At 36.8% G+C, this 24,602-nt stretch overlaps 1 protein-coding gene across 2 annotated transcripts in view; it reads left to right on the plus strand.

The window, feature by feature from the left end:
* The window catches only part of RASGRP1 (RAS guanyl releasing protein 1), a 38,002-nt gene extending 13,968 nt beyond the window's left edge, over positions 1 to 24,034 (plus strand). For both annotated transcript variants that reach the window (XM_036383242.2, XM_036383241.1), the window contains exons 3-17: positions 2,006 to 2,111; positions 4,233 to 4,295; positions 5,363 to 5,494; positions 6,563 to 6,716; positions 9,784 to 9,957; positions 10,686 to 10,802; positions 12,482 to 12,757; positions 13,958 to 14,038; positions 14,684 to 14,788; positions 15,763 to 15,872; positions 16,520 to 16,664; positions 17,361 to 17,397; positions 17,970 to 18,116; positions 19,335 to 19,711; positions 21,042 to 24,034. In XM_036383242.2, coding sequence (XP_036239135.1) covers positions 2,006 to 2,111; positions 4,233 to 4,295; positions 5,363 to 5,494; positions 6,563 to 6,716; positions 9,784 to 9,957; positions 10,686 to 10,802; positions 12,482 to 12,757; positions 13,958 to 14,038; positions 14,684 to 14,788; positions 15,763 to 15,872; positions 16,520 to 16,664; positions 17,361 to 17,397; positions 17,970 to 18,116; positions 19,335 to 19,711; positions 21,042 to 21,176 — 2,159 coding nt within the window. In that variant the 3' untranslated portion in view covers positions 21,177 to 24,034. The remainder of the gene's footprint in view (positions 1 to 2,005; positions 2,112 to 4,232; positions 4,296 to 5,362; positions 5,495 to 6,562; positions 6,717 to 9,783; positions 9,958 to 10,685; positions 10,803 to 12,481; positions 12,758 to 13,957; positions 14,039 to 14,683; positions 14,789 to 15,762; positions 15,873 to 16,519; positions 16,665 to 17,360; positions 17,398 to 17,969; positions 18,117 to 19,334; positions 19,712 to 21,041) is intronic.
* The last annotated feature ends 568 nt before the right edge of the window (positions 24,035 to 24,602 follow it).

The following is a 24,602-nucleotide window of genomic DNA, read 5'->3' on the forward strand; positions in this document are numbered from 1 at the left end:
ACCATAAATGTGTTGGCTTAAGTACTCATAGTAGGCAGAACATACTGTTTTTCTCTGTACCTTTGTGACATGAAAAAGCTAAATGGAAGAGAGACCTTCTAGAAAATAAAAATTCAAATGGGAACCTGTGGCCAAGTGATACCTCTGTTATGTCACAGCAGAGGATTTTGCACACAATGAAAGTGCTAAGGGAGAGAGAGTGTTATTTTTTGTCTTTGTTGTCTGGAAATGATCTCTATTGAGCACTTACAGGAAGCTGTATATTCTTAAGAGTATGTGTGCACATATCCATTTGGCTTCCAAGTTAAGCATATACTGAACTGTTTTCCTGATTAAACAGGAGGTAGTGGATGGAGCCTCTGGCGGAACACCAAATTTTGCCAAAGGGAGAAAACTGATACAGGCCTCTGTGTGCAATGCCTAAAATAATTTTACTCTTTGTGAAGACACTCAAAGGGTACAAAATGCGAAATACTAAAGGCCTGATTAAGTATTTATTCTTAATGTTCCAGCCTCCCTCTTCAAATTTCCCACTTCTCTAGCTGAATAACTTGCTGGTTTGCCCTCAGAGCTCATGCTGTAATACCTAGGCAGTTTATATCTCAGAAGGATTCTTTCAGTAAGAATGAAATTTTGTGTGAACACAAACAAGGAACAGACAAACTTTGGTTCATGCTGTAAAACAGAACTCATAGCATAAGTCAAAAGGCAGATCAAGAACTTCCTGTTACTTGGGGTCTATGCTGCTCTCATTCATGGGGCTGTAGGACGGGCAGACTTTTCCCTTGCTCATACCACTGAAGGTAGATACATTTGGTATTTTCCTGTAGAAGGGCATGGAAATTCTTACCCAGTAACTAATGTGGATTATCTTGTTTTGCAAATGGGCTGTGTTTCAAGTTCCATTTTGGCGATGTGCAAGTTAAAGTGCCTTCTCCCTGCCTTCCCTAGCAGTAGATGTCATTTCATATGCTGGAAATCTGGTGTTTCACATCCCTCTTCCATTTTGCTGTATTGTGCTTTGCTTCTCTATATTGTTCCTGCTACTGCTTTTTAAAGAGAGAACTACATTTATTTCCATAGAGGTTAATCTATTTTAAATTATTCGGGAAGATAAATTTTCTTTTGTATTTGAAAGGGTGTCAAATTTCCATTCAAGCTACTTAGGTTCTCTTATGCCTGGCTGTGGGAGAGCATTGTCAGTTAATATTTACAAACACTTTCACTACTGTTTGTTGCAGAAATGGAAACTTTTTAAAGTGTTCTGCTACATTTCTTGTCCTTCATCTTTTTGACGGACAAGAACAACCCAGAAGACAGATGTAGTCTGAAGTCCTTCTGCTGAAATCTCTGTACTGCATAGTTCAAGTTGATGTGCAGTACGTTTAAGTCCAGGACAGGGAGTGTGCACAGGTTAACCTCTAACAGGGTTTCTAGCATATGTTGTATCTCATTCCATGTGCATCTATGCACATCTGTGATCCTAGGCTGTGTGTGCACTCTGGTGTTGTGTGCCATCTGTACAAAAAGGCTCACAAACAATTGAGAATATTGCTGTTCTGTTTGATAACTGTAGTCATACCAATGGCTGGCTGAGATGGATCAGTAACTGAACTATTTTGCTCTGCAGTTCAATGATTTGTTTCCAAGTTTATATTCATATGCCTAAAGCTAAGCATTTATGTGCATTGCTGGGCTTAGATCATCATGTATAATTATCTGGGTATTCTGATTCTGATTACTTTTGAGACACATATGCTTTTTTGTTTGCCTTTTTTTTTTCTTATTTTTAAGGGTCTTCCAAACACAGCAGTGAAATACAGTAGTTGTTATATGGCTCTCACCAGAAAAAGTATGCACCCCCTAAATTAGTAAGTTACTGCTATCTTTGAAATAGTGTACATGAACAGACCTGATTAGAATTAGGATTCTGAAAAAGCCTGTTGAAAATTGTTTATGAAGGTATAGCAAGATTTCAATATGAATAATCCTTTTTGTTTTTTAGATTTAGAAGGAAATGCATGTCAAAACAACCAGCTGCTAAAAATAATTCTGGCCATGCATCAGTTTTTCATCTCCTCTGCAGACATGCTTCAGAAACTTGTTGATCTATATCCTTTGTAATCTTCACCTGCTTTTAAGGTAGCTTAATAGCCGGACAAGTTTGAGATGGGTAAGTAGAGGATATTTAATCTATGGGTGTATTAGTATTCTACTAATTATTCTGTATACTTGTTCTTCACAGTTTTTGGTTGTACGGTGTGCTTTTGTTTGGTTTAGGGTTGGCGTTTTTTGTTTGTCAGGTTTAGCTTGTTATACACAGAGGAAAAGGGGAAACTCCAAGTCAGGTTTTAAGTAGGATAAATCACCCTCTCTTGGCTGGGGAGGGAATATCTAGCAGGTATTAGATGAATGTAGGCACTTCAATTAGCTACTGTGAACCTGGGTCTAAGTTTTAGATTTGTGTCTCTCTCTGTTCACTATCAAGTCAAAGAGTAAAGAACAAAACTGTATCATCAGGGTGTGAAAATTTTCAATGAAAATTATTTCTCTCACATGCACTCAAAATTGCTGAAATAAATCATAAGCTTTTCCTTTCTATTTGTTCCCATTTTGAGTTGACTGCTTGGACTCAAATGTGTGTGTTTCTGGATCATTAGGTTTTTCACAATGTAACTACTAGATCATATTCACAATACTAGCCTTTCTTTGGAATTTTTAGTTGTGGAATATGTTACTGTCTTCTTAGCTTTACAAAATGTTTACTCCTAATTAGATGAGCACAGTACAGGATGAAGACCTGTCATGCTAAGAATCTCCATCCAATTTTGGTACAATTCAATTTAATAATCTTTTCTTTCCTCAAACTCTGTATCTTCCAGGCATTTACAAGCAGCATCCTTACAACAGAGCATTACTGGAACACTGACTGTCTGACTGTAGCAGGACTGTCTTGCTGCTTCTCTAATGGCAGCTGTTGGATAAGTGTGCTAAGCTACAGCTGTGGTGTAGTGTTGTGTTTCACTTAGGCTCCTGGGCTCTTGGAAAATGCAACAAAGGCAGTGCTTGCATCTTCTTTCTGAGATGTAACATTTTCTACAACCAGAAAAACAATTCAAACTTTTGTTAGACTTGCATGTTTTGCAAGCTTGGTTTTTAACTCTGTGTGTAGCTCCCTGTAAAGACATTGAAAGTTAAAGACAGTTTTGAATGGATCAGGTATTCTGAGCTCTTGTATTTCACAAAACCTTGCAAGTGTTCCAGTTGCACTGTTTCCCATCCCCTAAATCATGGGAGTGATTTCAGGTGGTTACAAGTTCTTTGTAAGTCATCTAATTCTAGTCATTCAGAGAGTAGCCCTTAAAAATATTTGGGAACTTACTCAGAGTTCTGTAGTCAGCATAGTGTAAGCATGACGAAAGGGGAGGTGGCATGTCCCCTCAGCTGTGGTAGATTTAGGCTGCAGTTAATTGCAATCAGATTTTGAGTGTATCCACAAGGTATTTTCATTAAATTGTGTTTTCCAGGCCTGAAAATATGTGTGTCACCTCCATCAGAAGAATTAAGACATGCATAATACATTTTTCAAAATGGATTTTCCATGACTTCCACAGACATTGCCTACAATATCAAAACATGTTTTACAGAGCTAATAGACTAAAAATATGGTTGTTTCTTTCAGTGGCCAGAGCAAATAAAATGAAAACTGTTGTGTAGCTAGAAGATGAGGTTACTATGGAGAGGCATGTTACATTTTGCTCTACCATTGTCAACAACTGGTTATGATTAAAAGAAAAATGCCCTTTTTTTTTAATCTCCAGTGAATTAGCTGAAAAGGATTGCTTCATAAATGCATTGATTGATAAATTTGGTATGAATATTTCAAATTTTAATGACATCTGTCATTGCACAAGTTTTATGAGAAATTTTGAGGCATGTTGCAAAGAAACATGTAGAAAACAGAATCCCTTCGCTGGTTGACACTACTCAGTACTCTGGCAACAGCACCAATATTACTCATAGTAGTCATAGTTGCAATAAACTTTGGTAACAACCTGGGGATATACTTTGCATATACGTTGTATATACTTATGTAAAACCCTAATCTGGTATAATATTTGCCATCAGCAGGATGATTCTTATTGCTTACAGCAATAAGATTGGGAAGTATCAAGCATGTTATATTTTACATCATATGTGAATGGATGTGGTTTTCCTTAACAGTTTTCTACCTATCTTAATGCTTTAGAAAATAACTCTTCCATGCTGTGTGTGAAGATATGCTATTTTGTGAGGTAAGTACATTCCTGGTTGGTAGCTATTTGTTGTTAGCTTGCAGTCACCCACGTGACAAATATAAATATGTTTTTGCATGTCTGAAATTCACATAAAAAAGAGAAACAGGTATTCTGCTTCAGCTTTTCAAGGTTCACTTTAGCAGCTCTACACAGAAAGGTCCAACTGGCATTTAGCAGATCTGCTTAAATCGGTGCAAGAGTTCTCAGGTCACAGTTTTGAACTGAGTCTATATGAATCTGTATCTTAAACATCTGTGAAAATTGACAGAGCTCAGGAAATTATAGAAGTGTGTCTAATATTATTATATAGGTCTATTAAAAATTAAGTGGGATATTGCAGATATTTTTATACTAAGCAAAGCTCTATTGCATTTGGTAGGTAATTCTCCTTAGTACTTCTGCTTGCAGTGGTCCTGGTACACTCTAATTTTTGCCTATTAAGTATAATAAAGTTCGATATCTCAGTTTAGAGAAAACAGAAGAGAGGGAGAATATTCAGCTCTAATAGATTGAGGATATGTCTTTTTTACAGAAATTATTAGTAACAGGGGAGAAGAATTTGTTTTAAATTGTGATGATTTTATTATCTCAGAGCAGATTATTATTTGTTATGTCAGCATGCTTTAGTACTGTGCAAGATCTGGTAACATTTTTGCTCCCAGGCAAATTCATACATACGTGCATCCCTAAGAATGTGCATTTCCATTTTTCCCACAAGCACAGGTCTTTACATGTATAGTGCTGGGTACTGTGTCTGTCTGGGATGGAATTAATTTTCTTCATAGCAGCCTCTATGATGCTGTGTGTTGAATCTGAGTAAAACTCAGCATTATTTTACGTCTTGCTGAAGAGTGATTGCACAGCATCAGTGCCTTCTGTTTCACATCTCTCCCTGCCAGAAGTGGGCTGGGGGTGAGCTTGAGGCTGGGAGAGGACACAGCTGGAACAGCTGACCTGAATTGACCAAAGGACCATTTCAACCCATACAGGCTCATACTAAATTTCAGCCTAACTAAATCAAAACTTTTTTTTTTTTTGGTGTGTGTGTGTTTTAATTTTAATAGGTATTGGATTACAGAATTTTGGATTACGTTCAAAATGGACTCTAAACTATCCACAGCTATGGAGGAATTTCAAGAAGTGGTTCGAGCTAATGGTGAGGAGTTACATTGTCGTCTAATTGACACATCTCAAATGTGAGTGTCAAAGTCTCAATATACTCAGAAAACAAACTTCTGCTCTGAATTTCCTTTATTTGATTATAATGCCTCTCATAAGTCATATGTTAGCTGTCCTTACAAGAGTTTATACTTCATTACAGATGAAATATACGTTATGTAGTAGAACAGAATGCCTTTCAAGAATGGCTTAGGTTGAATTTAGCTGCAGTGTAGACTTTGGGCAGATTCTCTATGACAGCCAGGTTTTACCCTGTCCAGGGAACTTAGAAAACTTATAGATGCCTAATGATTTTGTGAGATCACTTGAAATCACTGAAAAAGGGAGAATAAAATTTGATTGGGTAACACATGAGGTAAAAAAGTGTGTTTGTATTTTAACAACAAAGGTAAGTAAGGATATAGTTTATTACATCGTCAGACTTTTGACACTGTTTAGATGATTTTGGTTACAAGATACTTGTTGTGACAAGAATAAATCGTAGAGCTGTACATCACATAGTTCTTTCGTGGGAAGACATTTCCCTGTTACATGAGAGTGAGATAGTTTGGTGGAACAGTACAACTGGCAAAACAAGTGTCAGTTTGTACTTTGAAAATGCACAGGCTAAAGCAGAGCAGAATTTAGCATACATTTTAGATCTGGTTATGAAAGAGGATATTTAGCATTTCAAATTGAAATACATTTTATTACTCTATGGGTCAATAGCAAAGGGAGACAGTTCATAGAGGTTGCTGAAGGAAATCTAAGGATTATTAAATGGAGGAGTTCTGAATGTGTTCAATGAAAACAAAGTTACAGACAGCTATTCTGAAAATGTAGAACTGATTGCAGAAATTATATAGACTCTCATGCTGCTTAGTAAGACAGTTCTATTGTACTTCAAGTGCTACATCAATACAATAAAGACTAACAATAATATTTTGTCATATAATCTCTAATGCATGAAAGGAGTTTGCTGTTTTGAAATTAAAATAATTCAGTTTTTACTGCAGTAAGGCATGAAAACAATGTTACCTCTGACTTAGGGAAAGAGGAAAATTTTGCTCTTCAGTAAATAACTTGGAGTAATTGTGTTTTAAAAGAAATTCTAGGGATTGGTCTAGAAAGCTGACACAGCGTGTAAAGGCCAACACCAGTAAGAAACGGAAAGTCTCACTTCTTTTTGATCACCTTGAGCCAGAGGAGCTGTCAGACCACCTTACCTATCTTGAGTTTAAGTCTTTCAGAAGAATATCAGTAAGTTATTTTTACTTATTTATGTAATTATTTATTTATATTAAGCAAATATGGGAAAGACATAGGAAATATGGCAGAGAGGTAACAGTACAGGATTAACTCTGCCATACAAGATGTTGGATATGCTGAGTCTGTTTGCAGACTCTTACTTTACTAGTACTGAAGGTGGCCAGTGTAACTTACATTCTGAGTAAATACCCTTCTGCTACAGCCATATGAGAGTGAGAGAATGAATCTCAACTGTGGGAGAGCTGGGACAAGATCAGTTGGAAGGAAGAGGAGAAAACCTTCCAAAGAAGCTCGTTTTGTTAGAACAAGGGATGCCATTGGACACAAGAACAGGAAAACTTGGAATATTCTCCTAGAATGCTAACCTTCTGTGGCTGTAGTGATCAGTGCAGCAGTCCTGTGCAGTGATTAATGGACTGTGCTGGACTCTGCTTGCCTTTTTTGATTGTGCATAACAAAATAAAGACCAGAGATAAGAAAGCACTTCAGAAAATGCCATTTTTAATATAAGGAGGTTAAACATATTTTATTATGCTTTCATATACAGAAACAATTTTTAAGGATTTATCCAAGATATTTTTTTCTCAGTAATGTGTGTAGCTGATAAGATGCAAACTTCCCTATGCACCTTGGCTTCACTTGCATCCCTGTATGGCACAACATTGCCTCTTTTCAAACCTGATACAGTTTACACATGGAAAAGTGAATGCTAGGGACCAAAATCTAGGAGGGTTGCAAAGTCTGTGTGAAAATAAGACTGAAAGCAAAGTTATTTTTTAGTGGGTTGTTTTTTGGGGGTTTTTTTTGCTGTTTCTTGTTATTTAGTTTGTTTCAGTGGTTTTTTTTGGTACCACTACAATATGAAGCTGAACCTATGCAAGAAAAGGGGCTCTCAGTAGATGGTGGAAGATTTCACAGTCATGTTTTCATGTACTTTGTTTTGAGCTGACAGTACGTGACTCTGTGTTTTGCGTTAAACTCAAAAAGCTGTAGAACTGAAGTCATGCACAGATTGCTGCCTGTAGGCAGTAATAATATGCAAGGCTTATATAACTTACCATTTTCAAAACCTCTGTGCAGATGTAAGGTAATTAATGAGTACAACAAGTATGATTTTAGTCAGAGTGTCAGATGTGTCATGGAGTTCCAACAGTTACATGCATGTATACATTTTATATACAGGGTACCTGCATATGTTTTTGTATAAATTGAGCATAACAAGACTTTGGGTCAGAAAATTATATGTAATTAATAATTAGTTATATTAATTAAATCTTTGCAGAGTATGTTCATGATGTGCTAAGCTGCAGAATCCTTTTGTTTTTCTAATGTGGCATCATATACCAGGAGAAAGATTGAAAATGACCAGCTGTGTTATTAATCCCTGGAATAACTATTTAAAGGCCTGGGCATTTAAAAGTCAGAAGGGAATATTTGATCACATACACAGCATACAGCAAAATCTTCCATGAGATACCATCCATCTTACAGCAAATTAAAACGCAAGGAGTGGTGCTGACAGAGTAAGGACTGGAGGCATGCTGGTGCTTGGAAAGTATTTTAATCTCTAGTCATAAAGTACAGGGAGGCCACAGTCTTTTGTAAGAATCTGGATTCTTGTTGAGGCTCTTAAGTTAGTCATCACAATAAGAGACTCTTGCAATATTTAAATACCTAAACTACTTTAGTGTATCTGCCACTAACAAGCTTGTTATAGTTGACTTCAAATTATTTGTGTACCACAATTAATTCAAAACTTTCAAGTAGCATTTTAGAGATTAATTTCTTCAGGATTTAAAGAAAAAAACCCAAACTTTTCTGAAGGAGATTACTGATGAGAAAAAAATATAAACTGATTCATAGTTGTACTGAAACTGCTATGAAGTTCATAATTATGTAGTCAGATATTGAAAAATTATCTATCTGTATAGAGTAGTTGCTTAAATTTCCAGATCCAGCTAAACCTGGCTGGAGTTAAAAATTCAAAGAATAATTGTAATGTAAGTACTATGTAATCTCAGAGATAGCTCTACTTATTACTAATATTTCTTCCATTTTTAATTTAATAAGGACAAATCTAGCGGTGTCTGCTGTCATCCGCTTTGAAAGTGCTAGTAGTTCTTATTAAATGGGTGGAAATAATTAATAAAGTTGCAAGAAGATGAGAGAGGGAGTGTAAGAAACAAACAACAGCCTGACCTGTGCTTAAAGATCAGTGCTATTCCACATATTCCTGTGGAAAGGAATTTATATCTCCTATAGCTATGAGTGTTTTTGGTAAGATATTAGTGGTCATATTAAAGAATGGATATAAAAATCCCATGTCATGTTTTCTGATTATTCAAATTCTTGTGTATTTTTGTTAATGGATAAATCAACAGAATTAATAAAAATTCTGTTTAACAAAAGCAAATTATTTCTTCTCCTTAAACTTAATTTAAGAATGGCTTAAAAAAAAAGTGTGTTACAGGTATCTACTGAACAATTTTAGATTGTCTTGATTAAATAAGAGAATCTCACAAGTTGTATCAAAAGTATTAAGGAGTCTGCATCCCTCACTCTTAATAGTCTTATCTTAGTTTCCTATTAATCCCATTGAACTTGCTTTTTGTATTAGTGTAATACGAAATACTTCTGCTTAGTTCAGAAGTGTGCCCCAGCTACAGAATACATGAACTGAACACTGAACTCCCTTAAACTATTACTGATTTATTGGATTACAATTTAAGTTCTGTTTAACCTTCCCAGTAGAAGTCAATGAATCTGTGAAGCCACTGAGGCTGGGAGGAAAGCCCGAGTTCTATTCATCCTGGGATTTATAAGAGCCAAGACTTCTGAGATAGGGCAAAAAGAAGCTTTCAGTTAATTCAATTAGTGGAAGCCCCTGCTTTGAAGTTAATAAAGCTTTTACGAAGGCAAGATTTCAGTTTTATGGATAGTTCAGGTGTAAAAGATGTGGTGTATATTTCATTTGCAAAGCAGACCTCTATCCACACACAGATCATGAGGCATATGAAACTACATTAATTTTCATTTACGCTTCTTTTGTTTGTTTAAGTTCTCAGATTATCAGAACTACATTGTGAATAGTTGTGTGAAAGAGAACCCAACAATGGAAAGATCAATTTCTCTTTGCAATGGTATCTCTCAGTGGGTGCAGCTAATGGTTCTCAGCAGACCAACACCACAGCTTCGGGCTGAAGTGTTCATCAAGTTTATCCATGTTGCACAGGTCAGTTAAAATCTAGCATGTTTGCTGTTTATTTCGTCTTTCTCTGATGCAGCCCTTTTTTCTGCTCTTCCCATACTACTGCTGTAGGGTGAGCTGGGAATGTTGGCACTGCTCTGCTGGTTCATACACACCACATGTGCATTTCTCTGTGTGTGTGCTGTCTTACGAAGTGTTCAGATATTAGTGTCATGGCACCAGGACTTTCTCATGTTTATTCTGAAGAAATTATTTTCACTGTAAAACTGGACTTCCTTTTGAATCAGCATGTGAGATTCCCAGTTGTGGCTGTGAATCTTTCCAAAGCATGAGGGACTCTGATGGCTTTGGCTGTAATTAGAAGCATTCCACCAGAAACACCTTTCTGGATAAAAAGAGAGCTAGGGTCCTATTTGTATTCTTTGCATACTAATTCAACTGCAGTTATAACAAAGATAATAGGCAGTGTTTCCTACTTGTGGTAGATTGTGGGAAAAGGGGGAAGTACTGAGGAGGTACTTTGAAGAATTACCATATCTGAAAATTTAATATTTGATTTAATAACTGCAGAGTAAGTTCATGTTACACCTAGTAAAATCACAGCTCATCACCAAAATACATGAAGTCAAATGGCACAAACTTGTAAGACTTCGGAGGAAGACAACAGAGGAAATTAAAATTTGGATGTGCACATTGAACAACCTGAACCTTTAATTTATACTGATCTTTTTTTTTTTTTTATGTGAACACAGAAGCTCCACCAGCTGCAGAATTTTAACACATTAATGGCAGTGATAGGAGGTCTCTGTCACAGTTCCATTTCCAGGCTCAAGGAAACAAGCTCATGTGTTCCTCATGATGTAATTAAGGTAGGTATTGCTTCTAAGTTTTACAAATAAGAGAACCTTTAACTTTTTTTGTCACTGCACACACTAAAATTAACCTTTGTTGGATAAGATGGAAAGACAGAACAAAAATTGCTTTGGTTTTGAAGGGTTTCTATTGATTATTTCATCTCTACATCACCAGTTACTCCTACACTTCCTGCAACCCTGCCTTTCTTCAAGACTTGTGTAGATTTTCTAAAGTTTCTCCTTTAGCCTTGGATGTCATGAGCTGCACTTTCATTTACATGCAGTAGTACAAAATAATATTCAAATATGAAAACAAAGAATTGGATCATAGAACACTTGAAACCAAACTATTGTCTTCTGTAGTAACATTGATCGTCCTTAATCTGTAAAATGCTAGCACAGAGCTCTCACTTTGAGTGAAAGGACTGATTTTGTTCATCTGATCTTTCCATTTGACAGGTTTTATTTAATTTAGACTTTAACAAATTTAGCCCTAATGCACACATAGTATGGTGGACTGTTAGGAATCTGTTTTAATTTCCAGTTAAATTCTTGTGAAATACCATTGAAAGCTATTAAAAAGGGAAGGCATATTTTTTAACAATGCTTCTTAAGCATTCATGTGGCTTCTTAAGAGACTTCTTAAGAGAATAAGATACTTTCTTCTTTTGGGGCCTGAGAGAGTCCATGAATGTATCTAATGAGCCTGTTTTGATCACAGTATGATCAACCTAAATAAACAGTGCCTACCTGGACCTGAAGTGTAACCTCCCAGTGGAAATGTTTACAGCCATCAGAATCTATAAAATCAGTTAGAAAGCTTATTTTAGAAACATATTTTTCAAATTTTGTCTTTTTAAGGTCTGCATGTGTGCACATCATTTGAATAACTTTTTGTTTCAAGAAATTGTATACAGGTGCTAATAGAAAACAGGTAATAAAAGTCTGGTAATTAGTCACTTGTAAATCTCACTCTTTGAGGTTTAACCACGTCAAACAGTTTGCAAAGGTTACAAATGGAGAACTTTGACAGGAATTTCCCAGAGAAGACATTAGTCCACTGATTTTATTATGTTAATGAGTCAATTTTGTACCTGTATAATTTTAAACAAGGGAAATATTTATACTGCTAGACTGAAAATTAATTTGGCCTTATAAAAACCCCAAGATTCTGTTTTTAATTCATTTCAATGGAAAAATTTTTCTTAAAAAGACAGGTGTAACACCTTGAACCATGCTGATCACACCATGATGGGATCATGGCACAGCACAGGGTTTCACTGCCAGGACCTCTCCAGCAATTCCAGCTGGTGTCCTGAAAGTCAGAGAGTGCATTCCAGATTTGAATGTCAAGATGGCTGCTCTTACGAATGTCAGAGAGCTTGTGCTCTGCTTACAGATTGACTGCATTCAGATCCCCCTGATTCGAGAAAATCATCTCTTTTCATTTGACTAAATGGGGACTGTAAGAAGAGACCAGCATTATAGATTAGGCTATATATTAACCATCTATAATTACATATTAGTACCTAATTTATGGGAATAGGAAATCTAGAATACCTAGATTTCATTCAAAGTTTTAAAACTTTTTTCAAGAGTAAATTTCTTAACAATAACATAGGAAGTTCTTGGCTGTATGACAAAAACAGAAACAGTAACAAGTGCTGATTCTTTGGTTTTCTTTTTATTTTTAGGTGTTTAATGAAATGACAGAATTGCTTTCGTCTTACAGAAATTATGATAGTTACCGACGTGCCTATAACGAGTGCAGTAACTTTAAGATCCCAATCCTTGGGGTCCACCTGAAAGACTTGATATCCCTTTATGAGGGCATGCCAGACTACTTGGAGGACAAAAAGATTAATGTGTACAAACTATATTCTCTGTATAACCACATAGATGAGCTGATACAACTCCAGGAAATGCCACTTCCCCTGGAGGCTAATATGGACCTTGTTCACTTGCTCACAGTAAGTGTGTTAGATGAGATAAATACATGCAATTAAAATTGTCATATACCTATCAAATAACTAAATAGAGAATCCCATTACTTAATTAATTGAATAAATTAATTGAATACATAAGATTGTAATATTTTTTCCCCAGAGGGGAAATGCTCAGGAATAGAAGAGAAGAAATTGGTGATGATTATGGCAGTAAGGATAGAGGTGCCAGTTCAGCAGTATGCTTCAAATTATTTCTATAAGGGAAGGAAATGTTTATTTCTGCTTCACTGTATTACTCTCTGTACTGTCAGTAAGGAAGATTCCTTGTGTTGAAAACAAAATCACACAAAAGTTCAGTCCCTCCAGATACTTGGCATTTCTAGCCAAGTTTCTTCTGGTGCTTAAGAAACTGTCTGACATAAACAGTAGTCACATATAGCTAATGTATTTCACTCCCAGTCATATCTAGTCAGTGTCATGCTACTGAAAAATTTGTACTGCCTAGGTCATTGTTAAAACTATAGTTTTGGCTTCTCCTAGTAAGCTAAAATACTACCTTCTATTAAAAGAGTAAATCTTCCTTTCTTGTTTCTCAGTTTTGTTTGGCCTTAACAAGTATCTTACCTTGGAAAAACCAGATAGTCCACTTCCACTTTCTGGTTACAAGCCCTGTTTCAGGAAAAAGCTAATAGATAAAAATGCTTATGTGCCTGAGGTTATTTGTTCTGTCTGGGAGCACCCTTGTGTGAGATTAAGCACACATGCCCAGAGCCTGAAATACAGCTATGTGAAGTGGTGAACTTCTTACTTTTTCCTGCTATTTGTTTTAAATGTTTTGTTTGAAATTATTCTAAGTATTTTTTTATTCTAAAAATGTTTTATAAAACATTTATACAGCTACTACAATTATGTAGAACTTTGGTCATAATTTCATGCAGGTATATATTACAGGATATAAATGAGAAGAAATACTTCATTTCAATGCAGGAGCTTCTGAACTCCCAATACTCCATGTTAGAGATTTCCAGATAATGGCAATGACAGTCTGTAATGTAGAATTGGACACATTTCAAATCACTGTGAACACCTGTGCAGCTCAAGTTAATTTTTTTCTAAATGTGATCTACATTTAAAAAATCACCAAAAAATATGAGTGCACTCCAGCAGCAAGTTTATAAAGTAGTAGTGACTGTTCTGGGATTAAACTAATGTGTTTGTTTTCAGCTGTCCCTTGATCTTTACTACACAGAAGATGAAATTTATGAACTTTCATATGCACGAGAGCCACGAAGTCACCGAGCTGCTGTAAGGGCCTTTACAGATTCTTAACAAAAGGAGGGCTTTTATGAGTGATTGTAATTTAAAACCAGGATTTTTTAAAAGCAAATTTTATCTCTTGCATTCAATTTAGTATTTTATTTTACTATATGCTAAATTGAAAACATTTTAGCTTTGTAGACTGAGTGAAATCTATTAAAGCACAAATTGTTTGGTTGATGATGAAGTTTAAGATGGAATATATGACAGAGTTGACACCATATAAGGTTTTATAATATGAACACAAAGACAAATGAAGTTGCTGTGTAGAGACATGACATCAGTCTTAATCTTGGCAGTTGATACTGTTTTATTCAAATGGAGAATCTTATACGATTCAAATGATGAAACCCACTAGCGTTATGTGGTAGTTTTGTTCCTGTTTTATTAATACGGAAAAGATGGTGATTTTACAGGGCTGTCAGTGAACTGTGACAATTTAAGGAATGACTGCTCTTTTGAACAGTTCAAGGAAGAGCTTAAGCACCGTGTAATTATCAAAAGAATGATGTTGGGTCCAACAGGTCATTTCTGCAGTCTTGTGTCACATAGTCCACTGACACAAATGGAAAAAGTGTAATACTGAAAATCTTTCCATGTGGTAATAATGAAGTTCCTTTCAATTTTTTTAAGCCTATGACACCTTCCAAACCACCAGTAGTTGCAGACTGGGCTTCAGGAGTGGCCCCAAAACCTGATCCAAAAACCATCAGCAAACACGTTCAGAGGATGGTAGATGTAAGTAAGGTTGGCCAGTGTACTTCATACCATTATAAACCTTTATAACCTTAATCTCAAGGTATGAGAAAATATGGGGATGGGCCTTCTGTCCTCACAAACAGATACTTTTGCCTACCTGTAAATAGCAGCAGCAGACATGAGGCAGGGATGGAAATTCCTTCAGGGGGTAAAGGGCCAGCAGGAGGTGTGAATGCTGGTTTGTGTACTTGCAGAGGCACTCTTTCAGGGAGCCAGGGAGTCCATTTCTACCAGGGCCTCCAACATCATGTTACTGATGCAGAGGCCTCTCAGTGGCTTTGTAACAGGCAGCAATTACTTTTTCTTTTCCTTTTGGATCCCCTGCTTTATGGGAAACAACTAAGGTTCTTGAGTCCAAAACTGATAGAGGTAGAGATGTAAAGAGTTTGTCTTTGCTTACCTGCTTTATTGCTTCCCTTTCTAAGCACTTCTAATATTGTGAGGCATCCTTTGATACACACTGTTTTGGAATATATTTCTAAATTTATTCTGGGTGTGCACCTTGCCTTGCAGCAGTGACAAACAGTAATACATTCCACAAATGGAAACAGTTATCTGCCTGACAATTCTGTCCTATAACTGATTTTCTCATAACACTGTCCCAATGAAATAAGCTAGGCTGCTACACTCATTTGGCTACAGAAACCACCATGGAGACCACTAATTGAGAGCATTAGTACAAATTGTATATGTGGGCCTGGTCGGAATGGTCTTAAAGCAGAGTAAAAAACAGCTGTCATTGTGTCGTGGAGCTTGTAGTCCGATGTTTTGCTGCAAACCAAAAAATCGTAATGCTTTTTTAGTCTCAAGCAAAAAATGCAACTGGGCTGTTGCACTGTTTAATATACACTGGGAGAAGATGGGAGATGAGATCCATGAATAATATGGAGGCTTTCTAAAGTGGTAATTGAGACCATCCTCATTATAAACTATTATGCTCTTACCTTGCACAGTCTGTCTTCAAGAATTATGACCATGATCAGGACGGATACATTTCCCAGGAAGAATTTGAAAAGATTGCTGCCAGTTTCCCATTTTCGTTTTGTGTAATGGCTAAGGACTGGTGAGTGCCTGCTTATCAACTTTGTAGCATCTGTTTTGGGAGAGATTTAGGGGGTTTTGTGTTTAAGTTGTACTTTATCATTAGGGTGTTGAAAGCATCTTCTTCAAGCACAGACAGAAGTGAAAACATAAATGACAAAAGCATCTTCTAAACATGTTGTGAATGACATCTTCATTGACCTTACAGCGGTGGTATCCAAGCTCATTTAGAAGGGAAAACAGACAATAGAAAAAGAAACATTTTTCAAATTATATCCACTAAATACTGCTAAAGAATTTTCCTAAGATAAAGCTGCCCTTAAAAATAGAGAATTGGCAAATGTATATTTTGATAACATCAGGAACATTTTTCTTAACATATTAGAGCATGAGAAAGTACAGTAGTGATTATTCAGAGGTTTACTATGAAGTAGTTTTGAGGTTGCATCACATGTGCAGATATTCCATTTATCCTGTCAGTCTGCAGTTTAAATGTGTAGATAAGCTTCTGTATACTTTGGAAGCAGTTGGCAAGATTACTGAGATCACTTTAGCTTTTTGTGCATTAAACTATTGCTATTATAAAATGTGAAGGAAAAAGATGTTTAATTCTCTTTATGCATTTGACAAATCTATGTCTCACAAACAACTTTTCTTGTTTGTTTCCAGGGAAGGTCTGATTAGCAGGGATGAAATAACAGCTTACTTTATGAGGGCTAGCTCAATCTATTCCAAATTAGGACTTGGCTTTGCTCACAACTTCCAAGAGACTACTTACTTAAGGCCCACTTTCTGCGACAACTGTGCTGGATTTGTAAGCTTACTTTTTAGTAAATTATGTTAACTTTCTTTGGAATTATGCCTTTTTATCTCATAATTGCCTTGTGTCATATACAGAAATGGATCTTTATAAAACATCAGTGAACACCAGACTTCTGCCTCTGTAGATGTTTAAGGTACCCTTTTCTCCCCTCTTGGCAGTGCCAGTATGTTTAAACATGGTTCATATTTTGTGGGGTTTGGTTATGTCACCAAAAACAGTCTCAGGCAAGATTTCCAAATGCAGAGCCTTCCACTCCTTGGGGCTGCTAGAATTCATGTCGTGATACAGACATGACATGCCTCTGCCTGTAACATGGAAGGTTTCATACAACTGACTGTCCTACCAATCTTCTATTCAGCTGAGATCAGACAAGGGTGCTGAGACAGAAGAATTCTCCATCTACACCAGCTCCACAGCTTCTTGAGGAACTGCCACATCTGCTGATGTATTCAGTAGATTAGCTCAAGATATTTTGTCATTGAGACACATAAAATACTGTTTACCTTATGGTAAAGGGGTAAATAGCTCTATTTTGACATTATGATTAGAAGTGCAGAAAAAGAAGATATTCTGCAAGTGCTCAGATCTTAGAAAAGAGTGGAGCTTTTAGTGTGTTTTTTATCTGGGCGTATCAAACATGCAGAGAAATATATTAATATGTAGGCTTTTTGTTTGTTTGAATTTCAGCTATGGGGAGTCATTAAACAAGGATACAGATGCAAAGGTAAAGTACTTTATACTTTGTTAATTTTAATCCATAATTGATAGGGAATGACAAAAACCTGTGATCATCCTGAGATCCATGGCTATATCTCTACAGACGCATTTAATCTGACCTCCCAGGGAGGACAGGACTGATTCAAGAATAGTATGACAGATAAAAGAAATGCAGAGATGAAGGGACTTGTGACTGACAGCCCTAATGCTTTGCAAGGCATGACTGAATTCAGAGGGTTTGGGAACAGACCCTTGGACACAAACATCACCACTCTGTGAATATTGTGCAGCACATTCCTAACATCTGTTTTGCAGTTTTCTTCCTCATACAGGTATCAGCTTTCTCTGCAGCTCCTACAGTCAGAGCCCTTATGTGACTGAATGGTGCCATTTTGTACTTTCATAATGAAAAAGAGTTTTAGGCATGTATAGCAAAGGGATGTTGTTTTACAGATGTATGTTGTTACAGGTAATGCATGTAGAGAACACCAAAGAAGGCTTCTTGCTTCCCAGGAGGGCAGTAGTGCTTAGATGCTACACCAGAGCCACTGAATCATGTAAACATTATTTTGTTTACAGACTGTGGGATGAACTGTCACAAGCAATGCAAAGACCTGGTTGTGATAGAGTGCAAAAGAAGACCCAAAACTTCAGTTGCAGACAGCAGCCCAACATCTGCTCTTGCTTCAAGCCTCTGCCCAGTAGGAGTTAAAGAACAATTCCATGGTGAGAAAAGATCAAAATATGTAGATAATCTTTCCTTTCTTTGCTCCTTTTTCTTTTAAAGCTGTTGTACAGCATCCTTTTAGGTTTTGTGAGTTAACTGCAGTGTTCTGTCTACATAGAAACTAGAAACAGGTGTATATTAGCTTGTATCAATTAACACCATTCCTGCTGTAGACTAAGGATGGACTCCCTTTCTGGGAGATCTCTTGTCACACTACACAGTGTATGGTGCACAAATTCCACCAAATAAGGGGTAAATCTTCTGCCAGACTCTCATGAGAACTAGATGCCATGTGACATGAAGAGTTAACAGACTTCCTTAACTCTCTCACCTGGTGACAAGCAAGTCTTGCTTTTTAGCAAGTTGTAACATTGACTTCTGCACTGTTACAATTCTGACTCAAATTTTAATGGGGAGTTTATAAAGGCAGTTTTCCTATGTATCTGTGTGCTAGGAAAAGCAACAGCTAATTATTGTCTTTATTTTTTCCACTTCAGTAGCTGAATCTCTAACTCCTATCCATCTGTGCATCTTCCACAGAATTGGAACTGAAAAATCTACACTTCCCTGTTCTTTTCTCCTTATATCAAACAAACTGTATAAAATTTTCTGTGTAGGCTTCCAAAGGAGGAATGTTTTCCTTGAAAACACCAGGCTACTTCTGTTTTTATTTGGATTTTGATGTTCCAACTCTTTGCATATTCGCTTTCTTTGAATTTCTTTCCTGTTCTTTGCCGGTATTTAATGTTCTTCAAATCTGCTTCCTGCCACTTTGATTATCAATCATCTTTTGTGTTATATTTAAGATTCATACTGCTGGATTCCACCTTACGCTTCCTGTTAGCATATATGTAGAGCTCAGTGCAGCCCATTTCTCTTGGCACTATGTGCATCTCTGTGATTGTGTCTGAAATGACTGCAGCACTACGTAATAACCACCTCTTACCCAGATCAAAGTTTTTCTCAAGCTGACCTTGATGCCACACCTGTTTTCTTCTTACTGATCCATATTTGTGTTACTGAGACAGGGCTAAGAGTTGTTTCAAGGGACACAACATTGATAAACTTCTGATGACATCTATTTTGGAGAGCAATGAATGTAAAAGTCAGTAAGGAATAAATGCTTTATTTATTAAAACCATGTTTAATTACCATGCCTCCTGTTTCTCCTTTTCTGGGAGAAGAGCTTGCCTTAATTTACCATATATATTTTAAAGGACAAGAAGAAGGATCATTCACCTTTCCTAATGGAGAAGTAGTGGAGCACAGTGAAGACAGCAAGGATCGAACCATTATGCTCATGGGTTCCTCAGCTCAGAAAATCTCAGTGAGACTGAAACCAGCTGTGATTCATAAAAGTACACAGACTGATCCTGTACTGCTGGCTGGTGACGTGTCTCGTAAGCGGAGAGAGAAGAAAGAACACAGGATGCCAGAGAATCCTTATCTCCAGGCAGCTCCAGCATCCTCCACGTTTCCAAGCCCAATTCTCGGCCGCCGAAAGGCATTTGTTAAATGGGAGAACAAGGACTCCAGCCAGAAAATGAAGGAGGAGCATCACAGCTGTAAACCTTCATACCAGGAACTTGAGCAGGTACATACATGATGGAACAAATTCTGTTTTACACAACAGTGTGGTCAAGTGGTTGATGTGTGGGGGAGTGGCTGGGTGGCAAGGTGTCACTTCACTCCAGTGATTGCCAATTGCAGTTGAACAATCCATGAATGACATCATAAAGTCTTTGCCACTTTAACTTCCAGCAATGCTTTATTTAAATGATAAAGTTTAGTGTTAGTTTAGGGCTTTGAAGACATTCACACTGATCCCTGTCTGTTCTAGAATGTGAACATAATTTAATCACTCAGGACAAAATGAGGAACATAGTTCTGAATTTCTTCCTGATTTTGGTGGCCTCTGCTCCCCCAGGCGACAGGATATATGGGGCTGAGAGGGTAGGGAGCTCTGCTTTCGTTCAACTGGCAAGTATAAGGACCACCAAGATATTTTGCTGTGGACAGGATGCTTCTTGCTAGATTTCACCTGCATCAGCCCCCTTGTGTCTCAGCTTACTCTAAAGTGTTCTGACACAATAGCTATTCCTAACACTGTGTCACCTCAAACATGGGGCCCAGGCTCAGGTTTGTACAAACACCTCTCCAGACAGATTAAAGAGACTGTTGCAATTCCAAAGGTGCAACTAATGGATAGATCCAGCTATAATTATGAGGAACAAAGACTTGTTTTCATACTTTTTTCTCAATATTTATCTCTATTCTGTGATGACCACAGAACCACAGTCTAATCTTTGAATGATGACTGTAACTTTCAAAATATCCCTTGGTGCTGATAAAGTGAACTCATGTTTTATCAAAGATGAGTGGTTTATTAAGACCAAGATTAAGACAGTCTTCCAGTACAAACCACTTCCCTTTCAATCAACAGTATATTCAATACAAGGATATGAAGCATGGATGTAACTTGTAAAAATGTATTCTTTAAAATGTCCCATTTATGTGAGCCCTGTAATTTACACTTGCCCTTGCTCCCTCCTTCTGACCTCAATCACTAAACACCAGATGATGTTATGAATGAATGGCTTCTGCTACATCAATTTCTGCAGGAGTAGAGTGGTAAAGTGTGACCTGTGTTGTTGTTTCCCCAGACTGCTGTTGTTATGAGAGGTGCAGTGGAGGGTGGATAAGTGCAGGTTGTGGACATGAGTCAGATACCAGCTGGTGGAAAGATGTCAGAGTATACAAAAGGGTAGAGCAGGGACTGTGGAAATATTCAGATAAGTTACTGGTTCTGATGAGAGCTACACCAGTTTATTTTTATGGCGGTCAACCTAAATATACAACCAGACAGTCCTCAAACAATTGCACTATAAAATACAATTCTCTATTTTTTTTTCTTGTTTGTTTAGGAAAGGAATATTCTAAAGGCAGACAATGAAGGTTTAAAGATCCAGCTGGAACAGGCACACAAAACAATTGAGTCTCTCACAATCCAGAAAAGAAACCATGTAGTTGACAGTCTACAACACAGAGACTGCTCCTAGCAGATGAGAGGAAAATCTCCCATGGAATGGAAGAAAGTAAGACTGAAAGAGGGGCTCTGATAAAGCTGCTTACCAAGTGAACTGGAGAGAGAATCTGAAGGATATTAAGCAGAAATGTTTCTCTTTACTACATTTTAAACATGCACTCCCAAATACATAAAATAATTTTGACCTTGTAAGGTAATTTAGCATTATCTGTGCAATGAAAATAGTATCTTCTGGGTTTGCTTTTAAAAGGAGTGAGAGTGTTGCTGAAGTCTCTGTTCATATTGAAGACCATATTGATTTCCCAGTGACTTACTTGGCTGCCAGCAGCACACCTTACCTGTACAAATGTTCTGACAAAGTAGATATTCATAAGACTGAGTCACCTCAAATTTGGCCCAAACTCAGTTTTATAGAAACAAATGTGTGATAAAGCTGAGTAAGTAAAACTACAGAAAAAACTACATTAAGAAAAACAATTCCTTCTTGGAGCTGAAACCAATTAAAAACATGAAGTGAACGGTCACATTTAATTCCAAAAATTAACAAGAAAATTAAAGTAGCTAAGCTAATGATATATGATTGATCCATACACTTTAAGATAAACTGACAATTTTTTAAAACATCTTTCAGAGCTTTAGAAGTTCTGCGACTCAAACACTTACCTTTATTAAAGTAACAGAAGTGAGACTATAGAGACTTTTTGAATACTGCTTCCATGCCATGACTTGGAGGATTTAATTCCCCTTACTTGGCTTAAGGAGTAACTTGTTGTCCACATACAGTCGATATGGGACAAGGTTGATTATATTTCTCTCACATCACAGTAGATGCCATTGTTGAGCAGAATCTTTAGAGCCATATTATGAGGGAAACTGTACAGCAATCCCTGTGCAATAGCTACTGTATTTCAGAGCTCCTAACAAGATTTCTCCATTTTCTCTCTCCTGGATTTCACATGCACTTTACATTAAGAGTCAAGATGAGTGTGCTCCTATGTCTGTAAATTTTGTATAGTAAAAGGTGCGAGGGAGGTAACTTAAAGACACAAAGTGTATATATTTTTAAGAGAAAATAAAACGTCTTTCAAGTTACTGATAAATCTACCTGTCAAAATAGCTGATTTGAAAATTCCATTTGCATTCCAAGAGGATCTGTATGCTTAGAGGTGTATATTTGTCATCACACATATAAACATCATAAACAAAGTCCACTTAATGCTCATCACTTCTGAGTTTCCAGTTCCATTATAGATTGAAATTTAGTCAATGACAGTAGCATCTGTGCTTTGTGTTCAAAGTGGCATAAATATACATTCCATCCACAAATTACAGTCATTATCAAATATATGAATGCTTTATTTATAAAGTTAATTTGAAAGTATTTGCCAGTTTAGTGATTCAAAATTGCTTGGAAATTGGATTGTGCTTGCAACTCCATGTACAAGTAAAAACAAATGGAGGGAAAGAGTAGTAGTAGTAGATTTTCTGTAACATTACTGTAAATAACTGAAATGCATAGGAAAAAAACAGCTCTGAAGACTGTGCAGCTTTTTTCAACTCATACACTAAGCCTGAATTATTAACAAGTAACATGGAATTGCACTTTGGTCAGTGAAGCAATCAGAATGGCTCAGGTCATGTCTGCAAACTTGGTTTACTCATTTTCTGTGAGCTTCTTGATTTTGTCCTCTATTCAGGGAACTACAGCAAGGTATATTTCTAATAGGCATTTAACAAATAAAAGTCTGTTTCTACAACTATTAAACAAGATAAAGGTTGAATATATTTTCACTTATTTAAAAAATACCCCAGAGGAGCAGCTAAGACTCATAGATCTTATTGTACAGCCAAGGTAAGTGCTCACTGGTGGTCTAAACTCTGGATTTGAATAGAATTTGTGTATATACTTAGTCTATGATGGAATTTGGAGATCATGAACAAAACCTCATAGTTAAAAGGAAAATTCCCTGATATCAGCAGCTGGCCCAAAGGCTACTGTGTAACTAGCTACTTAATACTCCAAACTGAGTTATGACCACAGATTTGTAAAGTTCTAAGTGCTAACTTAATGTTTCTCTGTGAAGTTTGCTTGTTCAATTTGAAAGCTTTAAAAGGGCTCTGTTTGCAGGAATGTCTTACAGAACAAGTGTGCAGTGCTTCATGTGTGCTGGAAACTTCCTGCTTCAAAGAAGTCAGCTGATACCTGGATAACTTCAGAGCTCTCTTAAGTACCTTCAGGTTCTCTGTTTGCCCAAAGCCCCTAACAGTTATCTCCTTCCACCCCACCTTAACAGTGGAACCTGACTACAGGGAAACTGTTAAAACTGACAGTGCTACCCAGAAAAAAATCACGTGCCTTTGTGTTAATCTTCAAGCTGCTTTATGTTAGGAAAAAGAGACACAATTAGAAGTGCTGTTTAGAAGTTATCAAACAGTGATACTGAAATTTATCTCATGGCCAAGTCAAATGGAAACACTCACCTCTTCCTTCTCTAGGTCCAGATGTGCTTACAAGAAGGCAGAAAGAACAAGCACCATTCCCCATTCATTTAAGCGTGAATTCTGATTGTTTAAAGATAAAAGTACACAGATTGAGGAGTATGATAATTAACAAGGCAGGGCTACTGTTCATATTGAGGTTAAATACAATTGCTTTTAGATTAGCTCATATATGTTTTGGAAATCCGTTTTTGTTCTAGCAGCATCTGTTATTTTGTTGTAACTGATCTCTATAGCAACTTGAAAAAGTTCAATGCTGTCTGAAAAGATTGAAGAAGTGTACAGATTGTAAAGATTTTATATAAATTGTAAGATTTTGGTTTAATATTTATAGCAGAAAAATATTAAAATTGCATTTCATGCCACCTCTGATTTTGTATCTCAGAGAAATCTATACAACCTATACTCATCTTCCTTGACTGTTATCTGAGACCCTTCTGCAGCATTAACCTAGTACCAGTGTCTTAGACCAGCTTTACCTTCTCTGAGCCTTGGTGCCTGGGAAAACTTGGGAAGCTAGGTATTTGCAGATTATTTGTTGGGTATTTTAGTGGCTGACACAGTAAAAACACTGTGTTGTTACTCACTGTTCCAAGTATTACAAAGCACCCGTTATTTACTATCATATTCTCTCACTTTTGTTAAGAATGGTAATTTTGAAGATTTCACAGCACAGTAGCCAAGTTTAAGCAAGGCTTCTGTTGTGTCTGCTAATGCTGCCTGCTGTTGCACAGGCAGTACTGTAGCACCCTAAAGGCTTGCTATTTACCTTATAGTAAACTTCAAACTACCACATCCTAAATTGGTTTTTATATAGGGAAATGGGCATCCATTCAGTTATCTTCAATCATGAAAGGGAAGACGACAAGAGGTGAAACTCCTATTTGTATGGCAAATCTGCTCTATGGTCTTATGCAAAACAAGTCGTGGGTTTTTTCAT

The sequence above is a fragment of the Molothrus ater genome, chromosome 6, assembly GCF_012460135.2.
Source record: "Molothrus ater isolate BHLD 08-10-18 breed brown headed cowbird chromosome 6, BPBGC_Mater_1.1, whole genome shotgun sequence".
NCBI classification, from domain to species: domain Eukaryota; kingdom Metazoa; phylum Chordata; class Aves; order Passeriformes; family Icteridae; genus Molothrus; species Molothrus ater.